At 48.7% G+C, this 13508-nt stretch overlaps 1 protein-coding gene across 2 annotated transcripts in view; it reads left to right on the forward strand.

The window, feature by feature from the left end:
• The window catches only part of COL5A1 (collagen type V alpha 1 chain), a 133127-nt gene that overhangs the window by 97236 nt on the left and 22383 nt on the right, over positions 1–13508 (forward strand). For both annotated transcript variants that reach the window (XM_059486138.1, XM_059486139.1), the window contains exons 33-44: positions 3480–3524; positions 3798–3851; positions 4828–4872; positions 5520–5573; positions 6065–6118; positions 8047–8100; positions 9456–9563; positions 9730–9819; positions 10120–10173; positions 10761–10868; positions 11995–12102; positions 13192–13245. In XM_059486138.1, coding sequence (XP_059342121.1) covers positions 3480–3524; positions 3798–3851; positions 4828–4872; positions 5520–5573; positions 6065–6118; positions 8047–8100; positions 9456–9563; positions 9730–9819; positions 10120–10173; positions 10761–10868; positions 11995–12102; positions 13192–13245 — 828 coding nt within the window. The remainder of the gene's footprint in view (positions 1–3479; positions 3525–3797; positions 3852–4827; positions 4873–5519; positions 5574–6064; positions 6119–8046; positions 8101–9455; positions 9564–9729; positions 9820–10119; positions 10174–10760; positions 10869–11994; positions 12103–13191; positions 13246–13508) is intronic.

Consider the following 13508-nt stretch of genomic DNA (forward strand, 5'->3'; position numbering starts at 1 on the left):
CTCAGAGTGGGGAATTGTCTAAATATACTGATTTATTTTTTATCTGCTGCAGAGCATGCTAGAATTAAAGGATTCAGATACAAACAAAGTCATTTTCTGCACCAGCTCCGGTCACAGTGACAAGAAGGGGGAGTGAGGACAGCAAGTGGAATTAGTTTCCTTTTTACTCTCATTTAAATAGAAATGACTTCTAACAGGCAGCTTTGAGAGGAGCCCAGCAAATATAAATCACTTTGCACTGCATTAATATCCCACCACTGCAATTTGAGTTCTATCCACCCCCCTTTTTTTATCATTTCATTTCATTTGGAGCTACAAATTCTCATCCCCATCCCTCCCTCTGCTCTGGCTGGGCAGGAAATTCAGAATTACCCCCTTCCTTCTCAAATATCCAGCAGTAAAACCCCTGGGCTGGATTTTGGGGGGGTGTAGAAGAGCAGGGGAGGGATGTTCTGCTTTGAATCCCTGCACATCCCTGAATGATTCTATTCTGGGATGGAATCAAACCCAGCTGGGAGGGGATGGGAAACCTTCCAGGGAGTGGGGAAGGTACCAGGAGCTGGGCATTGCTGGGTTTCGAACAAACCCTGAGGGGGTTTAGGGTTGAATTTTGGCATTATCCAGCCTGAAAGGGGGTGGGGAGGGAGCAGATCTGATGGGAAAGGGCCCAGCTTCAGAACCAAGGCATGAGAGGAGAAGAAATGGCAAAAAATCAGCGCTTCCCTCACTTTTATTCCCAATGAGCTCTGTGCCTTTAATGGGGGTAGTGAGGATATTTAGTTACACCCTTGGCTTGCCACACATTTCTTCACTTCAGGAATTAAAAAATGGCTTTTTAACCTTTCAAACATTGATTTGTTTCATGGTAATTCCAATTTTTAATTTTTTTCCCTTTTCAATGGGTTTTACCATTTTATACCAAATTAATCAACCTGCATTCACTTTATCAGTGAAGAGAGAGATTTTCATGGACAAGTTTTTCCATTAGCAACAGGAGCTCAGCTTGGAAATTTAAGACTAGCAGAAATGTTGATTTTCAGTAACAGCTTTGCTATCCATCTATATTTTTTTTTCCTCCCAAGTATCCCATTTGAAAAAAGAGAAAAGCAATTATACACAGAATTATAGGCTGAGCTGGGGTCACTCTGCTCCAGTCCTCATGTTAATTTAAGCCTTGTTGAGTCAGACTTGATAAATCTCCTCTCCTTCTCCTAAGACCACTCAATTTATTTGGTTTATGAATGTGTTCACATGGAGCCAAGAAATAAAATTTCTAATTTTTTTTCCCTGCAGTTCAATGTGGAATAACTCAATTTGGAGCTGCAAAAACCCCAAATCATTTGTTTGTCTTTTCTTTATCACAATATCCCAATTTTGCTCTTCAATTCCCTGGTTTGTGTGGCCAAAATCATGCAAATCCCACATTTCTCTGCTGAAATGGAGCTCAGTTTTTCAGCCTGATGTTCCAGCAGCACAGAGAATCTTCCCAAGTTGTTAAATAATTCAAAAAAAAGGTGAAAATCAAAGGTGGAAGGGCAGGACCTGCACAGGCAGCTGAATTTTAGTGCTGAGGTGCTGAACATCCCCAAACACAAAACTTCAGCTCGTGGATGTTCAGTTGTACAAAAAAGGGCTGAAAAGGTAAAATTGGGGATGGAAAAGGGGATGAAGATGATTAGAGGATGAGGGTGGGACAAAGCTGGGAGAACTGGGATTGCTGGACAAGAGAAGGTTTGGGGTGAACTGGTGGTGGCCTTGCAGGACTGGGTGGGAAATTGCAGGAAAGATCTATAAAATCTAATAGAATAGATAAATCTATTTAAAGGAATAAATCTATTTAAAGGAGCCTGGAGTGACTTTGGATGGGGCTTGGGGCAGCCTGGAATGGTGGAAGGTGTCCCTGCCCATGGGGATGTTTGGAATGAGCTGAACTTTAATGTCCCTTGCAGCCCAAAGCAGCTTTTGGTTCTCTGTTCGGTGCTTTTGGAGAATCCTGACCCATTAAATCCCCCCAGAGCCCCTCCTCAGCTCCAGGTGGGCTCAGCAACTTTTCAAGCCCTGCTCATGAAATCAATACTTAAACATGAATAATAAATCTTATTTTATGAGCTGTTTTCTCCCTTTAGAAGGGAGCAATAGATTTCCCTGCTTGCCCAGTTTGACAGAGCTCCCCAAATCCAACTTATTTCTTGGTGTGCCTGTGCCTGGAAAATAATCTGAATTTAGCTGCCTTTCATGTCAAAATCCTTGTTTGACAAATACAGGTCTGTGTATATTTACAGTGAATATAAATCCTTTGCAACTGCACATGAATGCATGACTAATGACAGCAATAAGCAGGGGGAAATTTGGCTTAAAAATAGAATTGTGGGGGGCTACCTGAGGGGAGGCAGCACCCCCTCCTCCGCACCTGCTCCCAATTTAGCCTCCCAGAGCTCCAGCAAAACCAGCTGGAATATTTTAAAGTGAATTTTGTCATTAATTAAAAAATAAAAAAAAAAAAACAAAAATGCCAGCAGGCTTTAATAAATGGAGCTGCAAGAACAAGGAAGATTCAGCAAGACTAATTTTAGCAGCTGCAGGAAAGTTTTGATGGGAAAGTTTTGCAGCTCCTGTTTTATGTTCTGCTGGTTAATGAGTGTCAGAGCTGAGCAGACTCTGAGGTGATGGATTTGGGGCAGAAAATGGCAAAGGGATATTTTAAGCACCCAAGGAATCAAGGTTTCCTTTCGAGGCGATTGGTGCACCCTGCAGGACCCCAGGGCAAAATCAAACCTCTCTGTGGTGTTTTGGCCACTTGACACCAGCCCAAACTGGGCTTTTAGGCCATTCCTCTGCTTTTAGGCTCAGCTTAATGTGCTGCCAGCTTTATTTGCAGCAGGCTGTGCCTTTTCCATGGCAGGGTTTATCCCAGGGAGCCGAGTGCAGCTGTCAGAGCTCATGAGCTGCTGCCAAACAACGCCTGGAATTCCTTGTTTAGCTCTGAGTTGGGGAAGATTTGGAAATATTGAGGGCAGCCTAATTGGAATCTGTGTCACACCTTCCCAAAGCCCACAGGAATCTGTGTCACGCCTTCCAAACCCCACAGCAACCCCTGGAGCACGGGGTGAGGACCCTGCCCCATGTCAGGAGCAGGGATCAGTGGGGAAAAAGGGATTACAGGTGTTGGGTGGTGGAGTTAAAGAGGTTTTCACTGGGTTTTTGGGATACTGAGGGGGTGGCCTCATCTTTGAAAGCATTTTGGGGTTTGAAAGGACTTCAGGTGCTGCTCCTGAAGAGATTCATTCCCTCAGAGAGCAGATGTTGTCTGGGATCGCTCTCCAGACCTGCCCAAGTGCTATAAATCCAAATAAATACAAGAATCAGGAGGCTGCTGCTGAGTTTTTCATGGCAGATGAGAACAGAGAGGTCCTGAGGCTGTGTGTGTGTGTGACAGGCTCTGCTGTGGGTTCCTAATCCCTTCTCCTTCTCCATTCCAGGGCACCCCTGGCAAACCAGGTCCGAGGGGGCAGCGTGGTCCCACGGTGAGCAGCCAGTTCTTCATCCTTGTGTCCTTCAAAACCTTGTCCTGGCCAAAGAGACACTGGGATGGGCTTTGTGTCCTCACTGAGGGGGGATCTGGCCTTCAGCAGCTGCAGCTGAGCCAGGGGAACACAGATTTGGGGCTGGGTGTCTCCACTGAATGTGGTTTAAATCTTTCTGATGATTTTCCTGTCAGCCCTTGCTGCTGCTGGGATGATTTGTTGACTCCAGGCAGCTCAGAAAGGCCTCAAATGTAATTTTTGTGTCTTTTCAAGGGTCCACGTGGGGAAAGAGGCCCCAGGGGAAGCACTGGAAAGCCTGGCCCTAAGGTAAGGCCTGGGGATTTGAAGGGATTTCAGATGCTGCTCCTGGAGAGATTCATTCCCTCAGAGAACAGATGGTGTCTGGGATCACTGTCCAGCCCTGCCCAAAGGCTGTAAATTCACATAAATACAAGAATCAGGAGGTGGAGGTGAAGCTGCTGCGAGTTTTTCCTGGCAGATGAGGAGCAGAGAGGTCCTGGGGCTGTGTGTGAACCTTTTGGGTGGTGCCCCAGGCAGTGCTGGTGTGGAGAGCAGCTGATCCATCACCCCCCATCTCCCTCCTTTCCTTTTCCATGGGGTTGGGAAAGCTGAGCCCTCCTGAGGCTCATTCCCAGCTCCATGACCCAGCTGCAGAGGATGTCCCAGTCTGTGGAAATGTGCTGGCCCAGGAGCCAGCAGGACTGTGAGGGCTCTCTCAAACTGGAGACCAACATAACCCCAACATCAACACAACCTAAACCTCCCCAGCCCCTCATTTTTGGGGTTTAAATAGAGTTTAAACCCCCTGAGAGCCATTTTTGGAGCAAGTTTTGCCTTCCCACTGCTGAGCCAGCATTGGGATTTTTCCAATTTGGGATTTCTCTCCAAACCAACCCCAAGGCATTGACTGATTACCTGAGCACTGATCACCAGGCTTGATGGAAACAAAGCTTTTATTTACAAACAAACCTCTGGGCTTTGTGTTGGCATGAATTTTGGATAAATCCCTCCTCTTCAAGGTGGCATTTATCTCTCTGTGTGGTGGAAATATCCCAATCTCCCCAGGATTTTTATCAGGGGATGTGGGGGGAACAAGCAGCTGCTCATTTGTCACTGGCTGCTGTTCCTGCCACAAAATTATTATTATTAGAGAGGCCTGGGGGAGTTGCTGGGGTGTGGTGTCACCGTGGGCTTGGTGCCATCTGAAGCCTTGGCATACAGAAGCTGTGATGTTAAATTTGATATTTTTTAAATGTTCTCTTGTTTTCCTTCTTCCTAAAAGGGCAACTCTGGTGGTGATGGCCCCCCTGGTCCTCCTGGAGAAAGGGTAAGATGAGCTGAGGGGCACAGCAGGGCTCAGGCTCTGGCAGAGGATTTGGGATTGCAGGGTTTGAGGGGTTTTTGGCAAGGTGGATCCTCCTGGGTGCCCTGTTAGCAGAGAGGAGTGGGCAGGAGCCAGGGTGCAGCTCAGCAAAAGGAAAAATAAAGGAAAATTCTGGTTAGAAATGCAAGGTGAAAGATGCTGGTGTGGAGAGAGGCCCCCTAAGCACCTCCAGGCCTTAGGTGCTGTCTGAGCTCTCCAGGGAAGGCTCAGGGGGGACTTTGGGTGTCCTGTGGAAGCATCACTTGTGGGAGAAGGGACAAATCACCCCTGGGTGACTGCAGTGTCAGAATTCCAGCATTTTCTGGAGGATGTGGTTCTCTGGAACCTCCTGCTGCTTTCTCCACATCACAATCAGGTGGGAAATCCTCCAACAATGAGACTTTCATGATTTTAGCCTCAATTCTGGTTTGGTTTTTATTTCCCCACTGGGTTTTGTTCTGTTTGTAATTTTTTTCTACACAACCACCCAGCATTTGCCATTCCAGGCCTTTGTGCTTACCTGCAACTCACACAGAGGTAATATTTGTAATATTTCATATCAAGGGTTGCAGATTCCTTAACCAACTTCTCTGCCTCGTCTTTCATCCCAGGGACCACCAGGGCCTCAAGGACCAACTGGATTTCCTGGACCAAAAGGGCCCCCTGTAAGTAACTCAAAATCTAGAGGGATAATCCAGCCTTTCCCACCCAGCCTGAGCTGATTCCCTGACAAATTCCCAAGCAAAGGCATCACTGAGACATGCTGCTAACAACCCCATGGTTTCAGATTTTAAATAGCCAAGTCAATTGCAGCTGATTATAAATGTTCATTTCCTACTGACTCAGGATCTCTGGGATCTTTTGTGCCTGTTCTGTGCTTTATTTTCCCTCTGTGGACATGGAGGACAGCACAGCACTGCTGTCCCTGCAGTTGTTGTACACTGAGGGGACCTCAGAAATAATTTGGGAGTGATTTCCTGAGCATCTCCTGTGAGATGAATCCTTTGGGAGATGTGTGGGGAAGAAAGGGGTGCAGATTTTAGGGTCTGCAGCTCCATTTCCCAGCGAAATTGCTGGGATGTTTCAAACAGGGCTGATTCAACGTTTGGCACAGTTTTATTGCCAAGCACTTGGTGATGCTGCTTTTCTCCCACAGGGTCCTCCTGGGAAGGATGGATTGCCTGGGCACCCTGGACAGAGAGGAGAAACTGTAAGTAGCCAAAAAAACTTTAGACTGGACATCACTCCAGAGGCTCATTTTGGGTTCTCCAAAGCCTCCTGTGTTGCTGGGGAGATGCAGCCCCAGGTTGGGGTGTTTGGGGTCCCTGAGGGTCTGGCTCTGTGGGTAGCAGCCCATTTCTCCCCACTGCCTTCCCCAGCAAATGAGCATTAAAAAGGTTTTGCACATGATGCATTTTCCCCCTCAGCTTTTCAGACAATTTAATTAACTTGCCTGGCATTTGCTAAGCAGGGCAGTGCAAACACTGCTCAGCCCAGCACCAGGTGTTTATTTACAAGCCACAAGGCTGGTTTTAAACCAAGGGGGATTTGAGGTATTTTTGAGCCAAGTCCTCAGGTTGGGATTAACTTAAAGGTGAAGAGTTTTCACCTGCCAGAGCCTGACATTGAGTCTTCCTTGAGTTTTCCATGACATCCAAGGTGGAGGGAGCAATGAGAGCTTTGACAGCACCTGCTGTCATCACCTTCTGAGACTGCAATCAAAAGCATCAACCTCCAGATCTGCAGGAGTGAATGGGGAATGATCTTTTAATCATTTTGGGGTCTAAAAGCTCTCCCTAATTGTTTTCCTTAATTTGCCTCTCCTAGGAAAGAGAATCTCTGTTAACCTGTGCCATCCACCTTGCAGAGATCACTTTCCCCTGCACACCCAGGCAGGAGAAGTCCCCTTTTTGTCCCTTCCCCCCTCACAGTGCCAAAATGCAAGGGGAGAAGCAAACAAAAAAATGAATTAAATGCTCTTTCTACATCAATAGCCTGGTCAGTGCAGTGCATCTTTGTGCAAGATTAAAATCTCTGTGTCAAACACTTCCCCTTATTGAAGTTCCCATTCAGCAGCAAACAGGCATGCTGAGATATTTGGCCATATTAGATTTGCAAAGATTGGCTCTAAAAAAAGCATGACAAATTCTAAAGCCTCTGTGCCCAAGGCTCAGAGTACAAAAGGAAAGCCCTTTCTTCAGGTTAATAAGGAAAGTCCTGCACAGAAATGATCTAAATATTTGTCTGTGATAAGAGTTTAAATTGCACCTTCATTTCCCAAGGATATTTTGCCATTTCCCCACCAGTGACAGGACATTTTCTGATCTGCAGGCAGCCAGAATAGCATGGAGGAGTTATTTAAGCATGACAGGCTAGCGTTGGCATGGGATTTATCTGATCCTCTTTTGTGGCAAGCAGAGAATAGCCCGTGCGCCCTAAATGCCATTCCTCAAGCTTGTCAGCAGGCTGGAGTAACAACCATAATTAATGTGCTTTTTAAGGAGTAGCCTGGGAGAGCCAAACAATTGCAGTGGTGAGAGTTGCTCGTTGTCACTCTTCAAAATGCCATTGGAAGGAGCTGTCAGGGAGACTTCCCTGCTCATCAGCCTCTGCAGACAAACGGGGCTGTGCTTCCTTTCAGCAAATGTTGATGGAGGAGATAAAACTTCACTCAGCCCCTGTGGGTTAAGCTGTTCCTGAGCTTCTGGGAGCTGAGCTGAGACAGAACCAAGCCTAAACCAGCACCAGAATGGGCAGCAGGAGAAGGGAAACAGCTTTTAAGAGTTGCTCAGCATGAAGAAATTCACACTGATTTTAAGAGCCATTTAATAGCCATTAATGGCGTTTTTAATTGCCATTTCCTCCATGGTTTTATGAGCGGAACAGATTTTTATAGATATACATATAAATGGCCAAAGCACAGCAGCCCCATCCAAACAGCAGGGCTGAGCTTTGAGAATCCCTTCTTCTTCCTCTGTTTCACCCTTTCTAAATGCACAAGGACATTTTTCCAACTTTCTGTTTGATTTTTTATTTCATTTTCATTTGGTGCCCGCCCTGGTCAGGGGGAGGAACAGCTGGTGGCAGTGTGACCCTCACAGAAATGTCACCTCTTTGTCTTTTCCCTTTCTCTAACAGGGTTTCCAAGGCAAGACTGGCCCTCCAGGCCCCCCTGGTGTTGTAGGGCCTCAGGTAAGAAGCAAATGCTCACCCCTGCTTGTGGTCCTTACTGCTTGTGCAGCAGGGACTCCTTTTCCAGGGAAGGCAAAGCCTTGGCAGGTGGCTTTGAAATTCCTGAGGCAGGTGTGAAACCCTTCCATGGCCCCAGCTCACCTTGCTGAGGGGTTGGGATGGGGTTTGGAAAAATGTAAATGTGGTGGTTCCCGTGAGCTGGGGTTGGGATGGGGTTTAGAAAAATGTAAATGAGGTGGTTCCTGTGAGCTCAGCACAACCACCCTGGTGTAAAACCGGAGTAGGGTGAGAAAACAGCTGAAAAAGACGATCCAGCTAAACAACACAACCCAGCTGAAAAGCACAAAACATCTCAAAAACCACATCCCAGCTCAAAGACCTGCAGCAGCCAGGGAGTTAAATGAGATGTCCAAGGGCTGAGCAGCTGCTGCTGGTCAGGGCAGAGCAAACGTGATGCCAGAGTGCTCTTCCATGTCACTGTGAGGAAAATCATCCCTCTTTCATCTGCAGGGCTGCCAGGTTCTGTCAGGGCTGGGCTGGTTTGCTTTCAGTCACCTCGAACAAGCACAATTTCCAGTGAGCCTGCACTGAGCTTAGGACTGGCTTTGGGTCGAGCCTTCTTCCTTGAGCTGCTGGGGAGCAGCTCCTTAATTAGAAAGCAATTAATTTGTCCTCTTTAATGACACCATAAAGCCCCTGATTTGTAAATTCCCTGATTAGGGGCAATCCCCTGACGACTGTGTCTGTCTTCTCGAGTGCAAATTAGGCTCGGTGGCAATTTGGTGGGGCTCTGCTGGGTGCACTTGCTGTGATCTGTGGCTGCTGAGTGAGCTCTGCGTGCTCTAAGCGCCCTCCCTGCAGCAGGACATGAGTTACAGCCCTGTCCCCAAAGCCACCAAGGGGGCAGGGACGCCGTGGCTTTGTGCATGTGGCTTTTGTCCTCCTAAAAACGAGCCCTGTGTGACATCTGTCACCCTGAGTGCCCTCGGAGGGCAGGAGGCAGGCGGTAATTGCCAGGCAGAGCGAGCCTCATGCATTATTTATGCCCCATCCGAGCAGGAATCAGCAGGCTTGGAGAGTGCTTGGGAAGTTTTCAATTAAAAAGGGAAAGCTAAGCATAATAGTTGTGGTGGTGACATCTCATTTGGGTGAAATCTGGGCTCACTCACAGGTTCTCAGTGCCTCCAGTCTGCTGTGAGTGATGTTGGAGACTTCCAGAGCAGATGCCAGAGGGGGAATGTCTCCAGGGATTTCTGGTGGCACTGAAGGCACCTCTTCCATCCCACCCTGCACTTTTCCCTTCCTCAGCTGTTCTGCCAACACCCACCCCGTTTTCTCTGACTGTTTTTTTCCAGGGCCCAACTGGTGAGACTGGGCCCATGGGTGAGCGAGGCCACCCAGGCCCTCCAGGCCCCCCGGGTGAACAAGGCCTCCCTGGCCTTACTGGAAAAGAAGGGACCAAGGTAGGGACTGGAATTCACCTCCTTGCTGCCTGTCCCTCCCTGGACGTGGAGAGGATAACTCAGAAAAGAGATGGAGCTCCTGCCTTGTCCCAGCTGGAGGCTGAGGAGATGAGCTGGGCCTCCATGGAATGAGCAGATCCTCAGCTCTTTCTCCTTGTCCTTGCAGGGGGATCCTGGTCCTGCTGGCCTCCCAGGGAAGGATGGTCCTCCTGGATTGAGAGGGTTCCCTGGAGAACGAGGCCTCCCTGGCCCCATTGTGAGTAGAACCTGCTGGGTCCCTCCAGTTGTTGAGTTCCCAGCTGCTCCAGTTGTGAATTCCCAGCTGCTCCAGTTGTCAATTCTCGGCTTCTCCAGTTGTGAATTCCCAGCTACCCTAGTTGTGAATTCCCAGCTGCTCCAGTTGTTGAATTCCCAGTTACTCCAGTTGTGAATTCCCAGTTGCTCCAGCTGTTGAATTCCCAGTTACTCCTGTTGTGAATTCCCAACTGCTTCAGTGGTGAATTCCCAGTTTCTCCAGTTTGTGAATTCCCAGCTGACTTTGTTTTCCTTCCTCCAGGGTTCTCCAGGGCTGAAAGGCAATGAAGGTCCCCCAGGCCCTCCAGGCCCAGCCGTGAGTATCCCTGTCCCTGCAGGCAGCACCATTTACAAGCTTGGCAGGGCCAGGCCAGGGTTAGTCACAGCTCCAGGCTTTATCCTGATTTTCCTGACGACTCCCTGCATGTTCCTTTATTTTACAAGCCCTGCATGGAACAGCTCAGTCATTTGTGGGGTCAGCTGTGGATGTACGTGACAGGCTGAGGGAGCTGCAGGGGTTCAGAACATCCAGGGTTTTGTTTCTAATCCACCTGCTTTGCCTCTGGAAGTTCTCTCCACTTGAGATCCCTGCTCAGGGCTGTCCTCCTGGAAGGAATCATTCATCATCCAACCCTCCCTGCTGGCTGTGAAGTGGCTCATGCTCTTGTTCCAGGCTGTTTATGTGTCCCCAGGAGCTGAGCAATCTGCACCATCCAGAGGAGAATCCAGCCCTTCCAGGGATTTTAATTAAAAAAAAAATCTGCAGGGCCCTTTAGGCTGGTGGTACCAACTCTTCATGTGGCAGTTATCCCATGGATGAAGAGCTTGGATTTCTCTCTGCCTGGGCATGGGTGAAGCTTGATACTGCAATTAAAGCTCCTTTCCTCCTCCTCCTCCCAACAGGGCTCTCCAGGGGAACGTGGCCCTGCAGGATCAGCTGGCCCTATAGGATTGCCAGGCAGACCTGGCCCTCAGGGACCTCCAGGACCTGCAGGTGAAAAGGGAGCTCCAGTAAGTACCGGGATGAAGATGAACAGTTGGGGACGTGTGCAGCAGGGAGCTGAGCGTGGAACCAGTGCTTGTGGAGATTTAAATTATTAAAAAATAAGGATATAAAGTTCAGCTAGGAAGGAATTTTCTCATCTTGAGCACATCAAACCACTGCATGTCAGCTGCTCAGGTGCCACCCCTGTCAAGCATGGCTGTGACCCCAGGGACTGGTGTGTCCTCAGGCAAGGAGAATGCCTGGGGGCTCAAAAGGTGCCAGAGCCTGTGTCACCTCCTGGTGACAATCAGCCAAGGGCCAGGCCTGTGGGCAGAGAGCTGAGCCAGCCCCATCAGCAGAAGCAGCCAGAGGTGCACTGCTGATGTCAGGCTGCTCTGATGGTGGCTCTTTGAAATCAGAAATGCTTATCAGCCATGCTTGCTGCTTTGTTAGAAACTCCAGCAGCTGATCCAGAGGGGAGAATTTCCTGGTGAATCCGTTTTAGGAACATCTGTCCTGCTGAGTACCTGCAGCATGTGTCACTCAGGGCAGGGATGAATAGGCAATTTATGTGGCATCTAATTTATTTAGAGGAGAGCACCCAGGATTCAGATGCAATTCAATCATGGATGGGGAAACTGGAAAATATTCACTGTTCAGTTCCTGTAAACAAACAAATTTGATTGAAAACTCCTGCTCAAAGGAGTACAAGGAGATGTTGACACAGAGATTGTTTTATTCGTTTCAGGTGGTTTTATTTGTCCAGAAACTTAGGATGGACCTCCTGAGAACCCCCCTGAGCTGGGCGGCAGCCAGGGAGGGAGCAGAACCAGAATCAGCAAAACCAGGCTGGTGGGAGTAAAAATTACTTGTTTGTCATCCAGGCAGGGATGGCAGAGGGTTCAGATTAAATCAGATTACGTTGCTGTAGCAGTGAAATTGCAGCTGTGATCTGCTTACATTTGCTTGTTCTTTTCATTATCCCTCAAGACAGAAGTTTTGTCTCCTTTCAGACAAGGAGCACAGATGAAATATCAGCTCTGCTGTACCTGCACATCCAGCCAGGAGTCATTAGCAGCTGAATAAAACCTTAATGGGCTGTAATGGCTCGGTTGGAGGGTGTGACCTGTTTGTTTGTTTTTCTGCTTCCAGGGGGAGAAGGGTCCCCAAGGACCGGCTGGCCGGGATGGCATCCAGGGCCCCGTGGGACTGCCGGGCCCCGCGGGTCCTGTTGGACCTCCAGGAGAGGATGGAGACAAGGTGGGGACAGCTCCTGCTGCCCGGGGTCACTCTGGCACGAACTGGGCAGCGTTTCCACCGTGGTGCACCCCACACTTGGGTGGCATTTTGTGGAACTCACAGTCCCGTGGGATGAGCAGCAGCAGATGGGGCTTGTGTGATCTTCCAGCCACAAAATTCCCTGAAATCCAGGTTGGCTCCCCCAAATCTGTAGAAGGTGCCTGCCCATGGATGCCAAGCCTCTGCAAATTAATTCCCTCTCTCATTAAGCCCCTCTGGAGTGGAGGATTCCAGGAAACATCAGCTGGGACAATTCCCTGAAATCTATGTTGGCTCCCCCAAACCTGTAGCAGGTGCCTGCCCATGAATGCCAAGCCTCTCTAAATTAATTCCCTTTCTCATTAAGCCCCTCTGGAGTGGAGAATTCCTAGGAAACATCAGGGAGAATTCTCCCAGGGAGAATTCCCCCCAGGAAACATCAGGGGGAATTCTCCCACAGAGAATTCCCAGGAAACACTGGGACAAATCCCTGTGGCTGCTCAAAGGGTCTGCAGGATGCAGAAATTCCCTGAAATCCAGGTTGCTTCCCCCAAATCTGTAGCAGGTGCCTACCCACAAATGCCCAGCCTCTCCAAATTAATTCCCTCTCTCATTAAGCCTCTCTGAAGTGGAGGATTCCAGGAAACATCAGCTGGGGCAAATCCCTCATGTCTACTCAAAGGGTCTGCAGGATGCAGAAATTCCCTGAAATCCGCATTGGCTCCCCCAAACCTGTAGCAGGTGCCTGCTCATGGATGCTCAGCCTCTCCAAATTAATTCCTTCTCTCATTAAGCCCCTCTGGAGTGGAGAATTCCCAGGAAACATCAGCTGGGACAAATCCCTGTGGCTGCTCAAAGGGTCTGCAGGATGCAGCTTCATGCATGGCGTGGCAGCTGAGGAATTGTAGGGTGGAAAAGGGTTTGGTTGCACCTGGAGTGGCCAAATCTCTGGAATTCTTCACCGATCCAGCCCCTGTGGGATTTGGGGTGAGGCTGCAGCCCCTCAGGGCTGCTGAGATGTGGAAGTGGTGATGGATGGATGGATTAATGTTGTCCCTTTGCTCCTGGCAGGGTGAGATCGGGGAGCCTGGGCAGAAGGGCAGCAAAGGTGACAAGGGGGAGCAGGTGAGTGATGGGGACTCTGCTGTAGCTGCCTCTCTTGAGTCTGGTTCATTGTGTGACTTGCTGGAAATAGAAATTAAATTTATATCATTTTCTAATGTTGATTCATCTTCTGTGCTTCATCAAATACCCACATGATGTAAAAAAAAAAGAGTGAGAGCCTCAAGTGGGAGCCTCCAGCTCCCAGGAACACTGAGATATTTCCACATCACCCACTTAGCATGGAAATATCTGTGAAACATGAGCAATGTTGCCATCAAAGTTGG

Source organism: Ammospiza nelsoni, chromosome 20 (genome assembly GCF_027579445.1).
Source record: "Ammospiza nelsoni isolate bAmmNel1 chromosome 20, bAmmNel1.pri, whole genome shotgun sequence".
NCBI lineage: Eukaryota > Metazoa > Chordata > Aves > Passeriformes > Passerellidae > Ammospiza > Ammospiza nelsoni.